Here is a 26463-nt window from a genome sequence, read left to right as displayed (position 1 = left end):
GAGTTCATAACACCTACAGTACAAAAATTATAAGTCGAAGCTGAATCAAGCACAGCTCTAAAAGGAATTCGTTCATCGGAAATATCGCGAAGATAAACAATCGCTGTATTTATTAACACAAATTTAGATTTATTTGCAGCTGCCATCAAAGTTGTGTGGGGGGGAGAGGGACAGTCCTCTTTCCCATTCACTGACGAAAGGTTCAAGGTCAATTCATTTTCTTTAGATGATTCATTTTGTTTTTCGTCAATTTTATGTAACAGCGAATGATGTGTGTCTTTCTTACAGACATAACAATTGAGTTTAGCCTTACACTGCGATAATACGTGTGATGGAGAAAGGCATTTAATGCATAATTTATATTCTTTAACAAAATCATACGGCTCAGAAACAGAAATACTCTTAAATTTTGAACAATGATAAATTGGGTGTGGTTCTTTACACATAATACACTTTCGAAAAGGGTTTGTTTTAGTTACCAAGGATTTTGAATTTCTAGAGCGACTTAATTGATTTGATACTTTAGTAGCATACCTCTGCCTAGGAAAACTAACTTTGTTTATTTCTTCAAGAATGCGAATTCTTTCTTCGAGAAATTCTAAAAATTCATCAAGTTTGGGAATTTCATTTGATTTTACGTTTAGTTCAAATGCTTTTCTAGATTCTCTATCTAATTTATGCAATAAAATATTTAATATCAAAACATCAGATAAATTATTTCTATCAAATTCTAATACACTTAAAGATCTCAAACATCTTTTAACATTATCTACCAGTGATCTCAACTGAAAAGGTGAGTCATTTATTTTTTCAAATTTCAACAAATTATTGATAAAGGCATCAACTACTGCTCTTTTGTTTTCATATCTGCTTTCAAGTGCAGAAAATAGCGACTCAAATGTATCCTGACATGATTCTAACATTTTTGCTTCACCTTTAAGTGATGCTTTCAAATAAAACAGTTTCTCAGTATCATTTAAATTATTATTATTACCAATCATAGACATAAATTGCACTTTAAAATTTTTAAAATCTTCATATTTACCATAAAATTGAGGAAGAGGTAAATCAGGCAGTTTAAAATTTGATTTAGAAACAGTTTTGGTTTCAAATTTATCTTTATTATTTGTTTCACAATTAGAAAGAAAAATTCTAAATCTTACTTCGAACTCTTCGATGCTTTCTTCCAATTCTTGTGTAATGCTTAGATTATCCTTCAAGTCAATTTCCTCTGGCAAATTGGTATATTCCACTATGAGTTGTTTAACCCGAGATTTTAATTCCAACAAAGAATCCAATTTAGTCTTCATAATAACATCATGGTTGAGTTTATTCTCCTCCATTTTATACTCATCAAGGAATTTTATCAAAGCTCCGAGTTTCGTTTTCACTACGCCGCGTTGGCGATTCAATGAAACAATATTAGTAGCCATTTTCTTCTCCGGCTAACGTGAGACCAAACTGTTCTTGCCGAAGATAGCTCGAACTTATTTAATGATACTTAACTTCAGTAAGTGGACTGTAATATTAACAATAACAATTTTATTTTAACAAAAACAACATTATTGAATACTAGCACACGCATGTGCTTATAGTTACCTATGTAACTTAGCTAAAGAGCGAGCAACCATATGCTCTTACATCAAGTCAGAAATCATTCATACTAATAAAGCAAAAACGAAATAACTTTAGGGTTACACTAAAGCCAAACTCTGCTTGGCGTAAAACAATGCTGCCAAGCAATACTCTTTCAGACACCGAACACAGTTCTTTATTCGTCATTTCTCGATTCTTTGGCCCCACTTTCTTCCAAATCTGAAAATCCATATTTGCCAATTAATTAATTTTGCAGTTTGTATGCTATTTCTTTGAACATTAACTGTTGATGAACAAAATGCTGAACTGCATATAATGAAATTTTAATGTTGGGCAAATTAAAATGAAAAAATTAAGGTAATGCACATATACAAAATTGCGTTCCACAAATGTACATTTGGTAAGGGTTTGCTGTAGTTAAGATTTGCATCATCTTTAAATTTCTTAAATCTAATGAAAATTCATCAAATGGATTAATGTCATTAGTATTCAGTCTACTTGCTATTGGATTAGTTAAAAAACAAGAATCAGCATGATGTTTGTAAATTTTGGCAAGACTAATTTTTGATGATTTAAATACAGAACCATTGAAATTAGTCCTGCAAACATTACACTGATTCTAGTTTAATGTTTCCAATAATAATTATTCAACATGTTATTTTAACCTAAATTCATTTTACTTGTTTAAAAAAGTTCATGCTACTAATTTTAATAATTTCAATATCAATCTTCTTTTTCCTCAATATATTTTTTTAGATGTGCTTTTTCAAATAGAGGTTATAATGGTTATGTATGTTGCCTGGTTATATAAGTAAAGGAGTGTTTCAGTGTTTTTCACATCTGTCAACTTCTAAGATCATCCATCATAGTTTCTCACCCATCTTTAAATCTTTTAGGCAATTAAACTCATTTTCCTCTTTTTATGGCATTTTCATTGTGTGCATCCTTCAACAGTTCTAATAATTACTAATGTTTTTCCCAAATCTAACACAAAAATCTAATGATCGCTGATTTTTATGCTAGAGCATACGGGGAGTTATTTATTATTTTCCCAGTAACTAACTACACTTTTATCGGCTTGAAATTTATCGACATTTTACAAGAGACATTCAAATATAAATAGGAACTTACCAGCTAAACTATTTACTGCATAGAGTGAAACAACTTGCATACTATTTTGTTAATAGTCAGTTGCCATTGCCATACATATGTTCCAGTTCCTAGGAAGTTTCTTAACACTAGATTTATAGGACCCAACATTTTGATAGATTTTGGACTTTGTGAGCAAAATTACAAAAACCATTATTTTTATTAATTTTGTAATTTATGCTGACAGTCATCAATGTAATAAGGTAAATACATATCCAACTTTATTTCCACTTTAATTTCAGAATTTTGTATGATGTATAGCTATCTCTGTCAGCTTACTGATCAAAATAACAGGTTCATAGTTAATAAACCAGTTATTTTGTAAAATCATTTTTCTGGTAATAAATATAAAAAGCAGATAAAATGTAGGTACTAAATAAAAATCATAATTTAGCTGAAATATCTTTCGATAACTTCGAAACGAGCTTCGTCGCTCCATGGTTCGGCAGAGCAAGGCGTATGTCATGTGTGATTATCTGTTAATCATACATACCTAAAGCATACACATAAATCATTAGGCTCAAGACAAAGGAATTATCTTCAGTCGTTGAGTTCCAATCAGTGTGTCGGGACATTTTAGAAAAAGTTTCAGTTAGTGTGAGTAAAGATGATCAAAAATAAATAGACTATGATGAATATTAGCAAAATCATAATAGAATTAGAGGATAGTACTAGTTTTATTTTATTTTGACGAAATACCCTTTATTTGCCTTGTGTGATTCAGGAAAAGGTACTGAATTCCTAGAGATAATAGGTAGTATCAGAGAAGATTGCTGTGGTATATGTTCTTCTAAATCTGTTTATACTAAAACTAACATAACTTTCCTTGCGCAAATAAAAACAACTGCAAATTCATCAGATTGATGGTTATTGGTATTTCTAGGGTTAAGATTGTAAATATTTTTTCATTATTATTTTTTATTAAATTTAAATAGTAAAATAATTACAAAAATTATTTAATATTAAATTTGTTTAATTAAATTACAATTTTTAGGAAGGTTTTTTTTTAAAGAAAATATGTGGTTTCCTATTCTTGTCAGTTTGACAGATCTCTGTAAGTATATAGGTGTAAAAAAATGTTTTTAATCCTAGTATTAATTTCAGAAGAATAAGTTTTTGACTGCATGTTGACCCAATCTTGCACAGCATCAATAACCTGGTCAGTAAATTTGTGGTTACTTTTTGACTATGATCTGACTTTAAAAGACTTTATACAAGTCACTTTAGATTGGAGATCCTTTCTTCCAGTCTAATTTTTTAAGTTTTTAATACATTTTGAGATAAACTGATATCTTTATTAGTCAAATATTTTAAGATTTGGTATGCATCAGTATTAAGAACTTCCTGTTCCAATACGTTGATTACATCTAATAGATGTGTTGATTACATCTAATAGATGGATAGTGAAACTAGCATTACCTTTGATAGGTTCAAACCCAGTTAGTCTTGATTATGTTTAACTTTAATGCAAGAACAGAACATGAAATTTTCAATTTATATTTGCACATACTTTATTTTCTTATGGAAAAGTTACATCATGAGTAACACTATTTGACAGTTCTAAAAATCATACAGTACAAAGTCTTTAATCCGGACTCATCAGGAATTTGGCAATTCCAGATTAGGGGTTTTTCCGGATTATAGATCATCAATTTAAATCTGGTAAGGTGGCATGCAGAAATTATACAATTAAAAATATGAAACTGTAATTTATGAAATAAAGGGTATCAAAATTTACAAAAAAAAAAAAAAAAAAGAGCTTAATATTTATTTGTTTACTTTATTAAACATTTCTTTCAACGCGGGTATGCGTAAAGCATACATTACGCATAGTCGAAATTAGAAAATTGCAACCAGAAAACTATTTGTGTATTCGTGATATTTATAATGACAAGGAAATTGATTTAAATCATATCGGAGCACATCTACATGAAACACTTATAAGCCGAATAAAATAAAAACATCTGCCCTGAAGGTGAGTATAGTGCTGACAGATCAACTTCCAGTTCATTGCCCCCCCTTTTTGACATAATTGAAAGATCAAGCTTACTTTTTATAAAATTGCTCTAACAGTCTGCAAAAAAATAATAAGCCGAATCCAATTAGAAGATTAAGGAACAATGCAATCTGCAACATTAACTGAAATAGATAATTTTAGCCTAGCTTATACCATCCATTATACATTTAACGTGCATGCGTAAATGTATTATGCGCACGCGTAAAGGTATTATGTGTATGTGTAAACGCATTATGCATTTACGCATGTGCAGAAAGTTTGTAGCTTTGAGGTCTGGATTATAGATCATTCCTGATTATGGACGTCCAGATTAAAGACTTTATGCTGTATTTATCGCTCTTGAACATTTTTTAGTCAGCTAAATAAAGAGTCTAAAATATGACTCCTTTTTTTCTAGGTAAGGAATTGTAAAACTGTCATAATGCAAGAGCTAGAATCAGCTTTAGCTCAACAAGCTCCACCTCAAACACAAGATGATCCTACTCTTCATGAATTGCCTCCATTAGTCATTGATGGCATTCCTACACCAGTTGAGAAAATGACTCAAGTAAGTATACAATTTTAGTGTATTTGATTTAAAAATTTGTTGGAATTAGCTATGTTGAAGTGCAAGTGATCTGCTATTCAGGTTTGAAGTTTTTGTCTCGACAGAAATACATGATTTTTTTCCTTGACAGAAATATATATATATGAGCACTGACATTTTCAGGTTAATCAAAAATCTTTGTTTGTATAATGAAAAGGGACAAAGTGCTACAATATAAAACATTATTCTTAATAAACTGTCAAAAGGTATTGATGTCCTAGTGACATTTTACCAGTTGTCTTGAGCTGACAAAAGTAAAATTAATGATCTTATTTATTGTAGATCTGTGCCATACTTTGTTTCCAATTGTTTTTTTTTATGCCCATTGTGCTTTCATGTAGATGGATATACTGGAGAGCATCCATACAGTCATAATGTTTTTTTCTAATAATATGCTATTCAGTTAGTGGCATATGATATTTTAAGGTTTCATCATTCGTGTTCAGAACAAAAATAGTCTTTCATTAAACTAACTATATTTAACAAATTCCTAAATCATCATCATTATTATTATTATTATTGCCAAGGATTTAATCTCAGTTCAAATCCAGATATAGCACCGGAGACTTGCTTCCAGTTCTTATCTAATCTGATCTGAAAACTGCATAAAGAAATAATATACTGGCTACATTATAAACTTGGCAAGAATCAGCACCACAGCGCAAAGGGGTTGCAACACACTGCCCCCAGATATGCAACAATTGTTCAGATGCATCTAATTATTTCAAAAGAGATTAACAAATAGAAATATCATGAAAACATACTTCCAATGTAAGTATGAAATTACTTACATTCGCAGAAAACATTTAAAGAATAAATTGACGCATATAAAATACAATCATAAACAGAACTAGAACATATAATCAACAAATATTCGCAAAAATACTTTAAAAAGTATTTTTGCGAAGTTTTAGTTTATAGAGTAATTGTATCGGTCTTTTAATTATAGCAGAAGACATCTGAAGGGCATATGAATGCATTTTACCATCTCTACTAATAAACAGTTCCTTGATCATTCCAAATTTCCATAAGTGTTTTGCCATTTGGTCCTCTTGAATCAAAACTTCATCATCAGTGTTAAATATAGGAGTGTTAGTGCGAGGGGATAAATTGGTAGAGCAAAGTTCAAGTAAATATTCTCTTCGCCAACGTTTTCAGAAATGAGTGATGACTTGTTCTCGACATTTTCGTGAAAACAGTTTTGTTTGATTTGTGTTTAGTTGAATAGTTCACATCTAGCAAGGAATTTTTAAACACTTACCAATAAAAAAATGAGATGGAGTAATCAGACGAGGTTCCCTGTTATCTTCATAAGCATAAGTCAGAGGACAACTGTTCCTGACAGCCTCAAATTTGGTCAGTGTGGTTTGAATTTCTTTCATAGGTGAAGCATGATCTACAGAGGATTTTTTTCAAAGGCATTTTTACGGAACGCACCACGCATTCCCAAAATCTGCCCCACCAGCTACCTCTAGGAAAAAGACATTTCCACTTGGTACTGTTTTCTCTGAAATATTGCTGAATGTCAGGTTGAGAGATTCGACTTCAAACTTTTTTTAAAAAACAATCTGTCTTTATGAAGGTTTTCACATTATCACTATAAATTGCTTTACATAGTCCTCTTCTGGAAATGAATCTTTTAAGGGCTAATATAAAAGTTTCAGTGCTCGAATTACTTGCTACCTCGAGATGGATGGCTCTAGTGACTGCACAAGTGAATAACATGATGTATGCCTTTTCTGTTCCAGGGGATGCACTGAATCTTTTACAAATCATGCAGTTTCTTAATACTGATTTAACATTTTTCTACCTTTAATTATAAAATATTTTTCCTTCAGATGAGCTAAGTTGCATGTGATACCAAAATGGAAAACCTTTTCATGAGCATTCTTAATTAATAAATTAGAAAATTTCCACCTGGCAGAATCCAAGGATGTTTTTCCTTTTGAGAAAACCCAGAAAATTGAAGTCTTCCAGAAATGATTAACAAACTGTTTTCATCAAGTTTTGGATTCAGCTTTATCAATAGGCATTTCATGTTTTAGTGACAATTTCCTGATTAAATGCAATTTGTTGTGTCTGTTTTATCCAGTGCAATTCTGCCTTTTCAATTTCTGAAGATGAGAGGTGACTTTAAATTTCAGATTTCCTCTAATCAGTGTTGTTTAAAAATCTTTAAAGACCCATGCCGTAATATTATACACCTTGTTTAAAGAACTAAAATTCTCTAATTTTAGCAAGGAATCTGGAAATCCATCAACAGCACAAGACAATTGTGCGGAATTCAAATCAGATCTCTTTTTGTCTGTAACGTCTTTAGCATCATTATTAATGATGATATTTTTGGGTTTGGGCCACATATCACTTGACATTGATAACCATTCAGGACCGTAAAACCATAACTTGTTTTCGATGAGATTATTCAATTTTTCACCTCTGGTTAAAAGGTCACTTGGATTATCTTTTCCTGGGATATGGTTCCAAATTTTGGAATCAGTTAAAGATTGAACTTCCATAACTATATTCACTACAAATGGTTTCCAATTCAAAGGACTTTACATTTGGTCCAAATTAGACTGGTTTTAATTTTATTATCATTAGTGATGTCACAAAAATAAACAAAAACCACACAAGCCTTAAGGCTGGAATTTAAAAAAATATGAAACCTTGAGGGAAATATTTTTGAGGTATTTATTAAAATTCTCAAAATTATTAAAATGCTCAAATTCCGAAATCCAGCCTTCAAATTCATCTTTCAAATCATTGGGCAAAACAGTATCCCACTCCAAACCCTATCACCATGTTTATTGTATTAGATGCTTCATTCAAACAAAAGGGCAAAAAATCCTATGGGGTCAAATATTTTCAGCATAGCCTTGAGAGCAGCACGCTTAGTTGGATTAAATTTTCAACTGTTAGGAAGGGATTGCATCTCAAAATGCAATTTATCTGTATTGGTATCCCAAAGTAATCCTTAATACCTTTAGCCTATTCGATTTTTTTCCTGAATCACATAATTTATTTTTCTCCCACATTTTTCTAAAAGGAACAAAATTATTGTAAATTTTCACAAATTCATTTTTGCTTCTTTAAAAATATCTGAGGCAGTTGATGAAAAATAGTTTCATCATCAGATTTCAAAATTAAATCATCTACGAACAAAGAAAAATCTAAAATCTTAACTACTTTGGGATGTTCATTATATTTTCAAATATGATATTTAATTGTAGCTGGCAATATGAAAGGACTGCAAGCTACACCAAAGGGTGCAGGCATAAACCTTAAGAATTCAACGTTGTCCTTTTCATCACTAAACCATAGAAATTTTAAATAATTCTAATTATCTTCAGTAATCGCACTTTGCAAACACGCATACTCAATGTTGGAGCAAAATGCAACATTGAATGTTCTGAAATTCATTATAACATCAAGTATGTTTGGACTAAGATTAGGTCCTGGATATAAACAGTCGTTCAAGGAATTTAAATGCTTTCCTTTGGAAGGCACATCAAATATCATCCTAACATTTGTACTAGATTTGTCTTTTCTTAAAACTGGTCTGTTAGATATAAAATAACTATTCTCAATTATTTTATCAGGACATTTTTCAACAACTCCACTATTTTCATTTTCCAATGCAATAGCTTTATAATTTTTACATAACTCATCATTTTTGTTGAATTTATGATTTAATTCATCAAAACGCCTTCTAGCTATACTTGTTCCCCACTTTTAATTTTTTCATCCTTCCATATTAAACTTGTTTCATATCTATTATTTCAAATTTAAGATTATCTTCAAATCTGTTCATTATTTCACAATCTAATTCTGACATATTACTATCCTGTGATTGTCTGATTTCAAGACCCTCTAATTCCTACATAAATTTCAAGTCTTCTTTCTTTGAGTTAATTATCAGAAAATTTAAAACTGAAGCTGTACTCATTCCATTTTTTCCTTCTTCGAAATAGCTAGTGTGTAGTGAAAGTGAGTAGCTGAATAACGAGTCACATTAGAAGAGAGAATTCGTTAGTTTCATTACTTCTTTGTCATAACAAATTGGATAAAAGTAGTCTGCTCCTATCAACAAATTAATGTTTGAATCCTCAGCTTCTACAGACAGATAGAATGGTGCCCACCTGCTCTATATATTCTTGTTTAGTCTGGGGCAATAAATTACTGCATTCAAAATGTCAGTGATTAATGCTTTGATAAAAATGAAGCGAGATTAATCTTGTGGATCTTATTTGTGGGATAATCTCAATGAAACGGCCTCAGATGTTTTGGTTTGGAGTCCGAAGTATCAGACGGGAAATATTTGAAGATTTTCTTGGTGAATAATCGGAGGATTAAATTTTGATACCAATTGCTTTGCGACAAAAGATCTTCGACCACCAACATCAAATAAACACAAGGTAGATTCTGAATGAGTATCGGGCTCCATTAAAACGCATGACGTTTGCAAAATTACTTCTTTACTTCAGTTTTATTTACTTTGCATTGTGATACTGAGGTAATAGGTCAGAATTATTTTCTTTGACTGGTATAGGAGGTTTTGAGGCTTTATTTATTTATTATTATAAAAGAAAATAATGAAAATTGAAATTGTACTTTTTACACAAAATTGAATTAAATTTAGCGCATTTCAACGAAGTATGATATTTTTCAAAGCAGAGAAAACATCGACCTTCTTAATGCAGTTTTTCACTTTTTTTGGGAATAGAGTATGTCTTGCAATTCTTAGAATTGCGTAGGTCAGTGGAACAAGAAAAATGCTGACGCTGTAGGTGTCTGATGCTTATAATTACTAGTAAATTTATTTAATTACTAGTAATGTTACTGTTTATACATTTCTTTTTTAACATGATAATTACAGCTTCGCATATTGATTGTGGCTTCTCTAGATTTGGTTTCATTGTTAATGAATGAAAGAAGCTCTTCTACATCCAATTTTTTTTTTTTTTTTTGTTGTTTGTTTTTGATCAGCTCTTTTACGATTAAAATCTAGAACAATTTCTGCGGGTAACAACTTCAATAAAATCGGGCAGAGTAAATGTCTGTAGCTGCTGACTGCAACACCTAGAGAATTTAAATTTCTAACTTGAATTTCGCAACTATCATAGAGCTCTCACAATTCCTTAATTAGCATCATTTTTTCTTGCTTCAGATTCAAAAGTTTAGGTATTAATTATTAGATCTTGGACCACAACGATTTTTAAATAAAATAGTGGCTGAATTATAATTCTCTTCAGTAAGTAAAAAACCCGCTGCAACATTATATGTGCTATCAACAACTAGCGATTTCAAATATGAAAATTTATCAGTGGGAGACAAATTGGGATTATTATTAATGGCATTAGTAAATTGACCCCAGAAATCTAAGCAATTTCACTGAACAGTTGACAGTGTTTAATGCACTAGAATAATTTTTCAGTTGAGTATTTTGAGAAGGAGTGATTTGGTTAAGAATGTTGCGTTCATTTACAAATTTCGTGATTCAACAATTTTCTCGCTATAGTTTTTAGCAATTTCGATTACTTTTTAGAAATTGGCACTGGTATAAAGAATATCTGAATTTAATTTCTTAAAAATTTCATATTTCTCATTCAGTTAACTTTTGCAAATATTCAGAAGATCAAATTTTTCTTCTAAAGATATTGATTCGTTTTGAAGAGTCGTGTTTATTTTGTTACATTATTTCATGTCTGGGTTCTTATCTCAGTACGTCGTTTAATTAGATTACCAGTTTCAATCGTCATTTTAAGTTAACAATTTAACTTAATCAATCAATAAATTATCACAAAAATGAGGAAACAGCGTACCTTGGATCCAAATAGTGCAATCCAGTTTCAGGACGCAAGCAAATGAAGATGCGCAAGGTTTCAACATTCGTGTTCAGAATAAAAATAGTCTCATTAAACTAATTATATTAAATTAAGAAATTTCTAAATCATCATCATTATTATTATTATTCCCAAGGATTTATCCTCTGTTCAAATCCAGATGTAGTACTGGAGACTCGCAACCAATCCTCATGTAATCTGATCTGAAAACTACATAAAGAAAAAAATATATAGGGTTACATTAAGAACTTGGCAAGAATAAATCGCTGCCACAGCACAATACAAGGGTGTTATAATGAGGCTTTGTCCTACTTAGTTTTATCTGTCTGTAGGCTAATGGAAATTTTCTAGGATATAGTATGTAAATTAGACCGAGCTATACTGCTGAATTGGTAAGATATATTGAATTTACTTTAGCTGCCCTATTGCCATGGTGGTACCATAGCTGGCTGCAATAGCTTTGGGTCCAGGTTCGAAGCTCAGAAAAGGCATGGATGTTTGTAAATGTTATAGTGTCTTTGCACTGTAAGAGCACTTAAAATACTGTTGAGCTGAAAGTTGTCTTGAAAGATTATTTGAAGGGAAAGAGAGGTGGAAAACTTATTCATCTCAAAGGAGGATATGTTTAAAAATTCAGATGGAGCTTGGCAAATTCACACTGTCACCTGTAAGATGCCTAAGCAATGGCAGACATAGCTCTTCTCTCTTGGAATGCTGGATCAAGTTCATACATTTGATATGTCACAAGAACAAATTCACTATAGACTTCAAGTTTTTAAACTTATAATATCAAGCTATAACTACATTGTGAGTTAAAGAGTGCATATAGTTTTTAAAGCAACAGATGTTCAAGGTAGTACTTTGATTTGTAATTACAGTGAAAGCTCTCAGGAAGACTTACGACAACTGTTCCATTATTCCTTCGAAGGTCAGAAGAGTAGGGATGAAATATATTGTTATAACACAAACAGTTTATTTTACAAATCCAGCAAGCGACACTGTGGCTTTGACATCTCAAACAACACTCAAAATATAAATGGCCTAAGGTAATACTCATTAATTCTCAAATACACATGAAAAGCAGCTCGAAGCCATTTTTCTCATTTTTTAATAAAAAGAACAAGCTGAAAACATAGGTATAAAAAGACCTCCACTGTTGCCATACGTAATTTCTAAATTACATCAAACAAAGGTAATATTAGATAGATGTTCAACTTGACGTCTTCCCACCTAAGTTAACTTTTATCTTAAAAAATTAATTTACAAAAGAAACTTATAAATAGTTTATAAATCCAGTCTCTTAGGTACTTTGATTGTACGACCTGCTCTAGTCTTTTGAATCTGAGGTTCAGGTACACACACATCATCAGAGGCAAAATTTTCACAAGTTTCATTTCCCACCTTCTTGGTTGAAAATTTCTCAATAATAGTATCATTGTTGGAAAATTTAAGTGGGTATGGTCTTTGAATTGGTCTCAGCAATTGTGCATTAATTGTCGATCTTTCAGAATACAAATTCTCTCTTGTAGAATATTTATAAAAATTTGAGTACTAGCATGTAAGTTTTTCTCGTGATAGTATTGCACTAATCTTTTGACAATGTCATGATTGGATGGAAGAATAGCTGACATTTAAAATTTTTCTGTATCCTCACGAAAGGTAAGCTTAGTTTTCAATCTGAGGATTCCACTGAGATCCTTGAATACTACTAAAGTTTTTAATTTCTCCTTTTTTACATTCACAAAATATGTTCTTGAGCTATTTTCATCAATAAATTCTCAGCCTTAAAAATTTCATCAGAATCAAGGTTTTCTTGTTCATTCAGCAATTGTAAGTCAATCAATCTTAGGATCCTGGCAATTAGATTAATTATCTTTTTGTACTTGGATAAGTATTTGTAATACCAATCTCTCTTGGTAACCATGCATGCAAAAACTAAACATTTTGTTACAGATAAAACTATGCTCTTTTCCTTTTCTCTAACAATCTCACTCTCATCTTAATTTAAGTCACCTTTTAGCAAGTCTCTTTCAGGCAAGTAAAGCCAATTTGGGTGCAGCCACTAGTTAGATTTCAATACATTTAGAGCTGAATAACCTCTGTTCAGGAGATTAACCAAATTCATGCAACCAGAAATATGTTTCCAAGAATGTTTACTCGTTAGTCTTCATATTTCGTTCACTATTGTGGACAAAGACATTACAGGCTTCTTCTCTCATTGTCCATGCTAAAATAGTGGAAGAATCAGCCCAGAAGTAAATTTCTTCACTCTGTATCTTGGATCAAATTGAGGACGAAAGTCATGATGCTATAGTAGCTGCAAGTAATTCCAATCTTGTGATAATAGTTTCTTCATTTCCAGTTGGTGCAACTCTACTCCTGGCTTGTATTAGTTGTACTTTAACAGAATCAAAAGTTTTTATTTGAATGAAAGCGGCCACAGCATAAGCATGCTTACTGGCATCACAGAAAATATGTACTGAAGTATTTTCACTTGTATTCCATGAACCAAAATATCTGGGAAAACGGATCTTTTCTAGATAGTCAATATCTCTCAGCCATTTTAAAGATACAGTTCTCATGCAGATATCAACTTCTCCATCCCTTGTTATCTTCTGCTTCCATGTTTCTTGAAGCAATAATTTAGGGATAAGGATGACAGGACAACATATACCAAGAGGATCAAACAATCTATGAGCTGTAGATAAGATTAAATGCGTAGTTACTTTTTCAAAACATAACTCTTTTATACTACCACTATTTATTTGTAGAGTGTCAGATTGTTTATTCCATATTAAAGCGAGCACATTTGTATCGGCCAGAAGCATCATCATTAATATCATTGAACTCCCACACTCTAAAAAGATTGAGTTTGTTTTCATTTTTAACACAACTGACACAGTTGTCAACATAGAAACTATGCATAAGTTTTTGAATAACACTTTTTGAATATGAGGATTCACCAGTTTCTATTTTCTCTAAAACAGTTTGTAAGTGAAGCTGAATAGTAGAGTTTAGAAGGAAAAGGCTGCTTGCTACACCAAAAACTACATGACAATGCCTGTACTCTTTCGGCTGACCATCACTATCAAGCCATAAGAACCTCAAAATATCTGTCAATGGGTGAAACACTTATTTGTAGGAAGGCTCTTTGTATAACAGCAATAACTCTTCTTTTTGAAATCATGTTAAAATATTTGGAATCTGCTCTATTAGATTTGGACCTTTTTCTAAGCAGTCATTAAGACTAGGAAAGCCTTTACCTTAGCTTACTACAAAACTTACAACAAACACTAGTTGGAGTTTTGAAGTACAATTTTCTTTGATAACTCCTTGATGAGTAAGGTAAGGAACTCAACCTTGATCATTTTTAGAAACCTCTTCAGTTACTCCCTCTTCTAGCCATTTCTTAAAAACATTTTCATAAGCTTCGTAATTGGACTCTGTTTTAAAGCATTTAACAGTTTTGTTAGGTCTCCTCCTGGCTGAATCAAAATAATCTGGATGATCTATCTTCCAGCCAGGGCAAATCAACCTAAAAATGATCATCTACTACATGGACTGTATTTAGGAAATGTAATCGTGCAGCTTCTTGCAGTTCAATCTTTCTTTTCTTTCTTTCAAAACTTTTAACTCTTCGGCAGGGCTGCCTTTTTACATTGCTTGAGATAAATACAAAAATTGATCATGAAAATCAATATTAATGTTCTCATCAATTTTTTAAACTGCCTCCAAAAGTAGAGCCAATTTCTTACAGTACCGTCAAAAGTAGGTAATTTTAGGTTTTGATAATGCAATGAAGTGTTCGGCTGCAAAGTAATATTCAAACTTTCATTTTTAGAAGATAATTGTTTACCCACTAGCATTTCTGGCTTCTGTTTTAAAGACCTCCAGTGATCAATATATGTTTGACTCATCTATCTCTTTCTCTATTTCGGCATCAGAAGTATTTTCAGAATACAACAGTTGTTTATATTTTCTGTTCAAATGCTATCATTAATAAAGCTTTATCTTTAATTTATTAATTTTCTTAATTCAGTTTAATTTCTTCCTAATTAAAAGAATTATATACTCAAGCAAACAACCTTCTAAGTTGTTTTCTATTTTTCAATAGGGTTTCCATAATGAATAAAGAATAAAAGCAAACTATAAAAATATTTTTTACTCACTCGTAAAAAGCAGTTGTGTCCTGTTCTTGGATACCAGATGTTCCATTATGCCTTCGAATGTTAGAAGAATAGTAATGGAAAGTGTAATAAATAATTATGTTATTATTATTAAATGATTTATTATAAATCAGTGTAATAATTATTATTATTATGGAACATCTTATTACAACACAGTTTCTTTTTACAAATCCAACAAGTGATAACTGTAGCTTTGACATCTCCAACAATACTCAAAATATAAATGGCGTAAGATAATACTCATTAGTTCTCAAATATGCATGAAAAGCCACTCAAAGCCATTTTTTCTCATTTTCTAATAAAAAGAAAAAGTTCAAAACAGAAATATAAAAATTGTATGTAATTTTCTAAAGGTAATATTAGATAGATGTTCACCTTGACAACAACCATTGGTCAGTCTTTCTGAGAGTATGATAAAATAATGGTATTAAACATCAATGGCAGCTACTTATTTTCAAGTAACCACTATCACCCTAGGTAAAAAATATGTGTGAACTGTAGTTGATTGTCTTAGGGAAGTTTTATCAATTATAGTTTTTATATCAGATTTCCGCATAGTATTGCACATGTGTAGTGATTTCACCAATTTATTACAAATATTTCATTGACTATTTATGTAAGAAAAACATTTTTATTGTTTTAGAACACAAATAATATTTCTTTCCTTTTTTTAAAAAATAATACAGGCTCAACTTCGAACTTTCATACCTTTGATGTTAAAATATTCAACTGGACGAGGAAAGCCTGGTTGGGGTCGGGAATCTACAAGGCCAGCATGGTGGCCTAAGGAATTACCGTGGGCAAATGTCAGAAGTGACGCACGTACAGATGAAGATAAGCAAAAGGTGAGTTTTACTACAAAAACAAGTATTTCTGTCATTATTGCATTCTTTAATTCAAAAATAAAATATTGAACACCAGTTGCTCATTTTGCGTGCAATTCTTGGTGGAGTATGTTTTGAATTATAATCTATAAAATTTTTACCATCATCTTAAAGTAGATGTATTTCTAAGCATTCCTGCAAAAATATTAGTTTTTTATTCAAAATTTCTGAAGATATACGCAAATTTATATATTGGCACATTTTGAAATTTGGCATATTTGTTGAAAGCGATAGAACATCAAATGTGGTTTAGACTGCTAAAATTCTTTGAAAGTAGGAACATTTTGACTTTTTTCCGCTCGTGCACAATCTAAAAAGGTAGGAACGAGGGGCCTTTTTTTCGCTCCAGCATAATGGAAGGGAAAGGAAAATTGGTTGCTATATATTAAGAAGTTCATCAAGTGAATTATTCTTGGTTCAAACTGAAAAAAATCACCCCAAGATAAATTTTTGAATTTCTCCAGAAATTTTGCACTAAATTTTACAACATTTAATATCTAGGCATAATTTCAGTCATAGAATTGAAATATGGAATAAAATTGGTATGTTATTTCAAAAAAAGTCTGATTTTGTGTCGAAATACCTATGTTAGAACATTTTTTTTAATTGAAAATTTTAAATTCCTTGTGCATCACATAGTGTTACACAAGACTTACAGAGTTAAGTAAAAAAACAAATACAACAACACAACACAAAATAAAATAAACTTACAAATTCACAGATGACACGTAAGAGATAAATTTACAGAAGAAAGAGAAAGCCATTTTATGTTGGACAAATACGTGAAGAGGGGGAGGAAATTTAATATTCACAGAGTTTAACCTAGAAATGAGTTCCTTATGTAATAGAACAACAAATGTTCGACATTTTGCACTCTCCCGAAACTGCATGAACACAAGTCTGTACTAGATAATCTAAATATCTTCAGATATGAATTGAATTTACCATGTCCAGTTATACATTGAGTAACTTCAAAATTGCAGAGAAAGTGAATTATTCAATCTGTCAGGAATGGAAGGAAAATATAGTTTAGTCAAAGAGGCAGTAGTAGAATTCCTGTATAGTTCATTCCACTTGAGTATTGTATCATCCCTATTTTTGTTCTTGTAAAATGACTTGGGAAGTATCATTGGAGTAATTACTTGAAGATGATTAGCTTGTTTTTCCAACCAATCAGTCCTTTCATTTCCTAGATTGCCAGTGTGGCCACATACATGAGAAAAGATAAGCATGAATAGAGCATGAAGGGCATGCATAGAGACAATTAATTTATTACATGAGAAGATATTCCTAAGAGTATATAAGGATGAGAGAGAATCAGTGGGAATAAGAAATTTAGCACTTAGTGAACAGTTGTTAGATATCCACTTAATTGACTCACTAATGCACAGTAATTTGGCTTGAAAAACGCTGCATTCATTGGGAATTCTAAAGAGTTCGTATTTCAGTTCAGAACCTTGATGGAAAATGACATAAGCTAATCCAACTCAATTATTAATTTTGCTGCCATCTACGAGGGCTATCCAGAAAGTAGATTACGTTTTGGAATAAAAAAATAAACAAAGTATAGGAAACAAATTTTATTATATACAGATGAAAGCCACACTCAAATACTACTTTTCTACATAGTCACCATACAAATTAAGGCATTTATCGTAGCGATGTACGAGCTTGGAAATTCCTTCGTCGAAAAATTCGGCCGCCTGCGCCTTCAACCACTTCATTACCTCTTCTTGCAGCTGTGCGTCGTCATCAAAACGCTGCATAGCCAGCCACTTCTTCATTGCTGGGAATAGGTGGAAGTCGCTCGGTGCCAGGTCGGGACTGTACGGCGGATGAGGAAACAACTCCCACTTAAAAGATTCAAGAACTTTACGAGTGACATTTGCCGTGTGGGGCCGGGCGTTGTCGTGAATCAACAAGATCTTAGAGCTCAACATTCCTCTGCGCTTGTTTTGAATTGCTCTTCTGAGTTTTTGGAGAGTTTGGCAATACCTTTGAGAGTTTATTGTAGTGCCTCTTTCCAGGAAGTCCACCAAAATTACACCTTTTCTGTCCCAAAAAACAGTCGCCATCATCTTCCTTGCCGACATTGTTTGCATGCATTTCTTGGGTTTTTGGGGAGAACTTGTGTGTCCCCACTGCATTGATTGCAATTTCGTTTCACAGTTCACATGTTTCACCCATGTTTCGTCACCAGTAACGATGCGATCGAGTAAAGAGTCACCATCCTTATGGTAAGCGTCCAAAACGTTCAACGCTGCAGCCATTCGCTGATTTTTGTGGTCCTCTGTCAAGATTTTTAGAATCCATCTTGCACAAAACTTGTGGTAACCAAGCTTTTCGCTGATGATTTTGTGCAACAAACTTCGCGAAATTTGTGGAAAACTCAAAGAAAGTTCCGTTATTGTGAAATTTCGATTTTCACGGACTTTAGCATCGACTTTTTCGAGAAGTTCGGCGGTCACTATGCTGGGTCTCCCACTTCGATCTTCGTCGTGAACATTGGTTCGGCCATTTTGAAATCTTATGACCCACTGACGCACTCCACCTTCAGTGATAATGTTGTCCCCATACACTTCACGAAGCTGCCGATAGATTTCTATCGGTTTACAGTTTTTTGCAGTCAGAAACCTTATTACTGAGCGCACCTCGCAGCTCGCGGGATTTTCAATTAACGCAGACATTTCAAACCGTCACAGTATCTGAACGGAGCACAGCATGAACCTCTCACTAGCACGGCTAGATGCAGACTGAGCTGCGCAACGCTCTGACCCCAAGATGGCCGCGCTAGCCCCGCCCCTAGCGGACACAGACGGAAACGTAATCTACTTCCTGGATGGCCCTCGTATATTATAACACACAACAGGCAAATTATCACCAACAGAATTGTCATAAATGATAGTTTAAATTGGCAAATGATTGATAGGATGAGGAAGATCTTCAAACAACATCTTGGTAACTTTGGGTAGTTAATATTTTGTGAAATTACTATTGACTGTTTGGGTTCCATTTATATGATCAGAATTTCGTAAGAATCAGATTGCTGCGTTTTTCTTTTTCTATTTTGACACCAGCTGTTGCATTATTTTCTTACTTCGTGTTCGTACGGGGTTCATAGATTTGGAGTGAATAACGACGACACTTGATGAAGTATCGAAACACACTTTATTAACCAGTATTGTCAGGACAGTTCCAAAACACGTTTTACAGTCGTCGATGAACTACTATAAACACGCTGATACGATCAGCGACACAGCCTTCAGGTTATCAGGCTATCACGGTGGAGACAGCTTCCTGCAAAGCACTCGACTCTGCTTTCCAGAGTACAACTCCCTACTCTGCTTGGTCGTTCTCGGAACTCCACGTACTCTCAAGACTCTCCACGCTACAACTCGCGATGCACTCGACGACACACAGAGCCACAGCTTACGACTCTTCGGTTCAGTCATTCCCAGAGCTCAACACGCTCTCTCGACGATGCACTAATGGCAATACACTGACAGATTCCTTCGGTGCACTCGGCACTCGTTGCCCGGCTGTCAACTCGGTCGACTCTGCACTGCTCGCTAGACGACGTACACTCTCGATGAGAGACACACTTTCCTCTCGATGAAGCACACTCACTGACTGTGGACCAGCAGGGTTTATATAGCTTTCGGCTTGTGTTCGGACATTCTGGACTAAACCGGTAAGAATTCGTTCCAGAAGGTTCTCCAACCGTCCATGGTATATCGCCAATTTTGTCGCCAAATGGGCGATCTCTCGCTATATGTGGCAACCCTAAAACTGCTTTGCGGGGAAGCTATCTCACCGCGCCTGAGTTTAAGCTACTAATTTAATCTTTTACATATTCTTTATTTTTCTTACATATTCTCCCCTCCCCCCTTCAAGGAAAAAAGGGCGTGACAGAGAAGCCTTTTTAAAGAAAAAGCGTTACTGCATTAGAAAATGAAGCAAAATGTAAATTGTAAAATTTTTATTAGCAATTATTAAATAATATAATTTATAAATAACAATTTTTCAAAATAAATTTAATTTTTAGATTCCTATTGAATTTTTCAGCATTTCAGTCCAAATGCCATTTTGTTTGAGAGTTTACACAATCATAATTCTTCATAGAAGGATCTTCTATAATAGAGTACCACAAATAAAAACTTTTACATATTCATTACTAATAATTAAATGTAATACACATGAATATTTATGATACTAATTTCCATACTGATAAATTATATTTTAACACCATAAATAGTACTAACATTTGCAGAAATTATGGTTTCACCATTAGCTTTCATTTGCAACTCCTGATTTTGTTAAACTGAAGGCCCCACAGTCCTAAACAAACATATCCATCATTAGGGCTATCCTATTGAGCCAACCAGTGTGTTCCACACTAGTGGCGCCTAGACAGTTACTTGCAAAAGGTAACTGGCCTTTGTGAACAGCACTAATACGTTCCATAATAAAAAAGTATAATAATAATGTAAAAAAATTACATACAAGCACCCATAAATTTTAACATACATTTATCATAGTTTCATATTACTTATCTGTATTAATTTCACTTATTTTTTATGTTCACTTCATTCTTATAATAAGTCTTCAAATTAATTCAGATATTTTTTTTGGTATTATTCAGTTTTTAAGGGCCGTAAAAAATTGCCAAACTATTGTTGATGCCAATGCTGCCAAAAATAATTGCGGCAAGAAAGGAAGTATAATAGTAAATAACTATCTAAGATTGATGTTTTAATTTAGATGAAAGGTTAATTTCATATAATACTTTTTTATTATTATAATTTTTATGAAAAAGGTTAAACATGACTGAATGGAAGGATAAGAGTAAATAACTATTTCAAATCATTATTATAATTTATATAAAAATTGCTAAACATATCTGAATGGATGCCCGCATCGCTATTTCGCTACCGACTTATCACTAAAGCATAATTTCATCTCGTTGGTTGTTCAAACGTAATTTTCTATAATGAATGATGAGTTTTCTTTGAAAATATTCAGAATCGGAATTCAGAAGTGCAGAATTGCTCACTTATTTGTTTGCTGCTTTTTACAAGGGTAAAAACAATTGGATTTTTGTCAGTTTTGTTTTACTTTTTAAATGAAAACAGGTCGATGTGTACATAGATAAAGTCGGGGGTGCACAGTGCCATTTTTGTGCAATTCTGTGATTTTTTTAAAGTGAAAATAGGTCGATGTGCACATGGAAACCAAGTATGTGCAATTCTTAAAAACGCATCAAGCAGTGAATGATTCTGCACTTTACCCAAAATTCTACTGCTGACTTTTCATCATGGGCAATTCCAAAATTGTTAAATCCATAGGATATCAAAAAAGGATTTAACTATATAAACTTACGCAATCTGAAACCAGCGTTAGCGCGCTGTTAAATGAGCGCATTTGCTAGATTTGGCGCTTTTGCATATACATTTTCGCTGCAATTTTTTTATGTCCCTCAAAACAGAAAAGTACCGTTTTTTTTAAGTAAGCCATAAATACGATTAATGACATTACAATTTAATAATCTTCCTTGAAACAATTTTTAATTCTTTGCTTTATTCAAAAAGTTATTTAAACTTGACCATAAAATTCTTAATTTTTCATTTATATAAAACAAAGAAGAAACAGTATTATGTATTAAATTTCAAAATAACATTTAATTAATAACAAAATAACCGTTAATTAAAAATTAATGAATTTTTTCATAGTAATGTAAAATTTAAACATAGTCTATCAAAATTAATAACTGCAAACCATTAAATGAAAACTTCAGAATACTTCCATTTTCATTCTTTGAATACTATGTATTATGCTTTTATCTTAAAAAAATAAAATGAAATTGCAGGAATTGGTACTAAAACTTTTCATGCAAAATTTAAAAACCGTTGCAGCACCAGCACTTGTTTCACTGAAAGTCATTTGGAAAAGCTTTAGGCCATATATTAAATCACAGGAAGCAGAAATATATTGAAAGGATGTAGTGCAGCTCGACATGTGCGAAGTAAATGACAGTTAATAATTTTCGATGCAGAACGGAAGCATCTCTCATATGGCACTTCAAAACACTCGTCATTTTACTATAAACAAACCCTAGATTAATTTTGAACGACTGGGACTAGATAGCATTTTAAATCACTTGTAGCAAATCTGATTCAATTTTTTTATTCACATTTTCATATTGCTATTGAATTATGTTGTACTTTAATCACCACATATATGTTGGATTAAATTTCAAAGAATGGATTTTGACTTTAAACATTTAAAATTTGTAAAACTTGTTTTGGAATGATTTGGCGTAAATGATTTGCTGATTCTCCTTTGCGCACATAGTGACGGAGCTGTAGACATCTTGAAGATTAACTCATGAAGGCATTAATTAACTAATTTTCTTTCACAATTGGGCCCCATGTTCAAATTTATTTAGCTGCAACGTGATGCACTCACAACTACACAGAGCACTGATATATGGTATGGATAGTGAGTGATGCTTGCATCATATTGAGGATGTTGTATTGGTATTAGTGATCATATATATCAGCGCTACCAAATGCTTTTTCTAGGATAAACATTTCAGTTCAAGCATGCATTTTCGAGGTGTGTTTCCATATTTTTATCCAATCCCTGTAGTTTCTCATGTGCTTTGTATTCCGATTTAGCTTTTATGTCGTACTGTAGTGTTTTAACCCTTTACTAAAAATAACGTCTAACAAAATGAAAAATTGTAGAAATTGAATATTTTATGAGTTAGTTAGTCAAATTGATTTAATAAACAATGTCTGTGGGACTGTTATGTTTGGACAATAATGACGGATTTTTTTTTTTAAATACAAAAACATCATTTTAATTCTTCAGAGTCTTCTTTGAAATGAGTACTCTAGTTCTAATAATTCTTACTTAATGTTTTTGAAAACCATCATCAGTGTAATGTTTGTCCAGTCTTCAAAATTTATCTTTTATTTCTTAATTACGTCTAATTTTATCTAGATCTCTTTTCTGTATGATATATTTTTATGTTTGGGAATAAATGATAGTCAGAGGGTGCAGGATGGGATATAATATTCTAATGTAATTATAGCAATTTCATTGTCAGGCTTGTGTGTAGCTGAGAGAACTAGAACATTATTCCGATAGAAAACAACTTTTTTTTTATTGTTTTGATTTGTAGTATCGATTGCCATAAATTAAATCTTTCTAGATTACTTGCAGGAACACCTGCAATGATAATAGTCTTTTCCTGCTAATGGAACAATTTTTCTTTTTGGGAGTGGGCACCCTGTAGATTTATTGACGGTAACCTGCTGTGTCTCATGACTTGTTTCGTTTCAGATCATAAATGTGATATCAAATCTTTTGTTACTTAAGTCAAAGCAACTTTATTTTTATCAAATAATTTATACTTCATTAACCATTTAAAAAAATTACTTGCAGGTTTCTTGGACTCATGCATTGCGTCAGATTGTAATTAATTGTTATAAATACCATGGGCGTGAGGATCTTCTACCTGCATTTACAAATGATGATGATAAAGAAAAAACCAAAGCTGCAATACAAGCCCAAACATCTGCTATTGAAACTCTTGCAAGTGCTCAGGGAGTAAGACATTTCTTTATTTTAGCTCAAACTTTTGTTTTAAATGTTTATACTGTTTTTATAAGCTAACTTTTTGCTTTCCTGTTTTAGACTTTATACGCTCAACCTTTAACAGCGCATTATCCAACCATGGTTCAAACTATCAGTAATCCTGATGGCACTGTGTCACTGATACAAGTTGATCCCACAAATACTGTTGTTACTCTACCTGATGGTACTCAAGCGCAGTTACGTACTGTGAGTGCGGTAAGAAATTTTTTATTTGTACTTGTATAACAATTGAAAATACTGTATTTTATTAAAGATTGCAGCAGAAGATCTGTGTAACTGAGGGTAAGATATCTTTTCTTGTAATATAATTAATCATTTTGGAAAATTTAACATTTTATGATATTTCTTAGTTCTTTCCGAAATAATCTGCTTATATATAAGACAGATTGACATGCAAGCTATCCTAAAAATTTTACGGGTGTTTATGTGAAAGAATAAGATTTCCTCATGTATATTAGAAATACTTAATTAGGCAGGCACTTTTAGGATTTAATTAAGATACTTTGAGGTAAAATATTTTGTTTTCATGAAAAAAAAAAAAAAAAAAAAAAAAAAAAAAATCTAAAGTCAAGTCATTAATATATGTGTGTGTGTGATATGTAAATCAAAATTTTAATATTAATTTACAATTGTTCTTAATTTTTCAGTTTTAATTTGGTTATTTTCCTTTCCCTAAAAATAATACCCATTTGAAATTTATCACTTTATCTATTTCTTCGTGAATCAGTTTTGATCATTAACATATCTATGTTGTCATCAAAAATAATTTCATTAAATGTGCATGTAAAATATGAATTAAGATAAGATACTTCATTGGCAGTAGACCTTTAAACTTTTAATTTAAATTAAAATATAACCCCTTTCACTTTTGCACTTATAACAGTCTTTCCCTACAGTAGCTGCAATGCGAAAACTCTTACCCAGTCGTGCAAGATTAAAACAAAGCGCTGTGAGATTTTAAATACTCCGGCTATGATATGTGAACTCGCTTTTGCTGTCTATGCTTGCTTGAATAAGCCAATCTCGTGCTTGTCTATATTTCTGCATTAGAGTAATCAATAAGTAATAAAGATATGTTGGAATTATCAAGGAATTTGTGATTCTTCAAAAGTTCCCATTATCATCATCTACTACGAAATTTTCTATCATGAACTACATATCGTATTTCCATACTTCGGCCATGCTTGAAAAATAGTTAGCGTCTTTCCTAGTCAAGCAATCATGTATTATCAAATTATCTGCAACAAACTAAATTGTCATCATCATCATCATGCACGCACACATTTAATTTAAATGTTAATCTTGACACAGTTTTGAGATAGGTATTTTAAGAGGTGAAGTAACTTATATTCGAGCCAGCGTGTAAAGCATTAACCTTTTTGTGATGGCGCACCTTTGTTTAAGACGCTCGTGCGGGACGGAAGAGAATCGAAGGCAGTCACCGTACAGGACGGAGGTTTTGCATCGCTAAGCCTAATTTTATTACAAAAATCAGAAAAACAAAAGTTTCACTTCTAGCATCGTAATTTTTGGTATCATTTTAGATTATTACTTGCTCTTATATATGTTAAAACATTTTTTCTTTATTTTACATGAAAATATACTTAAAAAATTGCTTATCTTCTAAAATATTTTTCGGAAGCGCTATTCAAATTATTACAAAGCTTTAATTGATAAAATCCATCAATAAAGTTTAAAATTAATAAAAAGAACATAATAAAGACTATTTACAGTAAGAAGTAACAAAATTTAAAATGAAAATGAGTGTGGTAAATCTCGAAGCACAGAGAAGTATCACTTTGTAACTCTTAGAAAAAGTATCACTTTTCAACTCTTGAGAAAATGAATCATTATTCTCATTTGCATTAGTAAATGGTTCACTAACCATACAAGGGTATTCTTCCTCTGATAAATAGCGCCTTCCCGCCATAATAGACTGGAGGTGAGGCTTTCCTAAATAAAAAAAGAAGGAACGGAAATATATCTGAAGGCAATGAAAACGTAAAATAACTCCGCATAGTAACCCTAAAAGACCATACATAGTAGAGGGGAAAAATAGATTAAAAGAAGGAATTGGATATAAATCAGATACGAGAATGTTTTCATTAGCACTCAGCGATTTAAAGAGCACCTCTGTTTGCGCTTTCTCGCCGCCCCCCCCCCCTCGAACAGTTGATGAGTAAAATACCAAAGTCAAGCAGAATATATCAAAGTCAAGGTCAGGAACCTAAAACTGTGTTCATTTCAAAAGTAATGGACAATGGATGCCATCTAGTGGCCTTCAGAAAAAGTTCCACCTTAAAATGCGTATACGCATCACCCGTCCTCTGAATGCGATCTTTACTGATGCGTGGATGGGACGCCCGGCTGTAAGACACGTTCTTAGGGAATGCGTATATGGGACGCCCGTCCTGAAAGGGTTAAGCCTTTAGGAAAATCAGCATCATGGATTTCACAAGACCTTTTTTAACCTCTGCCTATACTATTTATCTGTATCTATTTCAAATGGATTTAGAGAAATTTAAGGAGAATCATTTTA

General features: G+C 32.3%; 1 protein-coding gene across 3 annotated transcripts in view; it reads left to right on the top strand.

The window, feature by feature from the left end:
• The window catches only part of LOC118201757 (DNA-binding protein P3A2-like), a 77965-nt gene that overhangs the window by 23762 nt on the left and 27740 nt on the right, over positions 1-26463 (top strand). For all 3 annotated transcript variants that reach the window (XM_085825714.1, XM_085825713.1, XM_085825712.1), the window contains exons 6-9: positions 5160-5309; positions 16065-16223; positions 23712-23876; positions 23964-24119. In XM_085825714.1, the coding sequence (XP_085681840.1) occupies positions 5160-5309; positions 16065-16223; positions 23712-23876; positions 23964-24119 (630 nt within the window). The remainder of the gene's footprint in view (positions 1-5159; positions 5310-16064; positions 16224-23711; positions 23877-23963; positions 24120-26463) is intronic.

The sequence above is a fragment of the Stegodyphus dumicola genome, chromosome 10, assembly GCF_044657685.1.
Source record: "Stegodyphus dumicola isolate Sdum_Otavi_A_Nest chromosome 10, ASM4465768v1".
Lineage (NCBI taxonomy): Eukaryota > Metazoa > Arthropoda > Arachnida > Araneae > Eresidae > Stegodyphus > Stegodyphus dumicola.
Note: the sequence above shows the minus strand (reverse complement) of the source record. Positions and strands in the feature narration are given on the sequence as shown.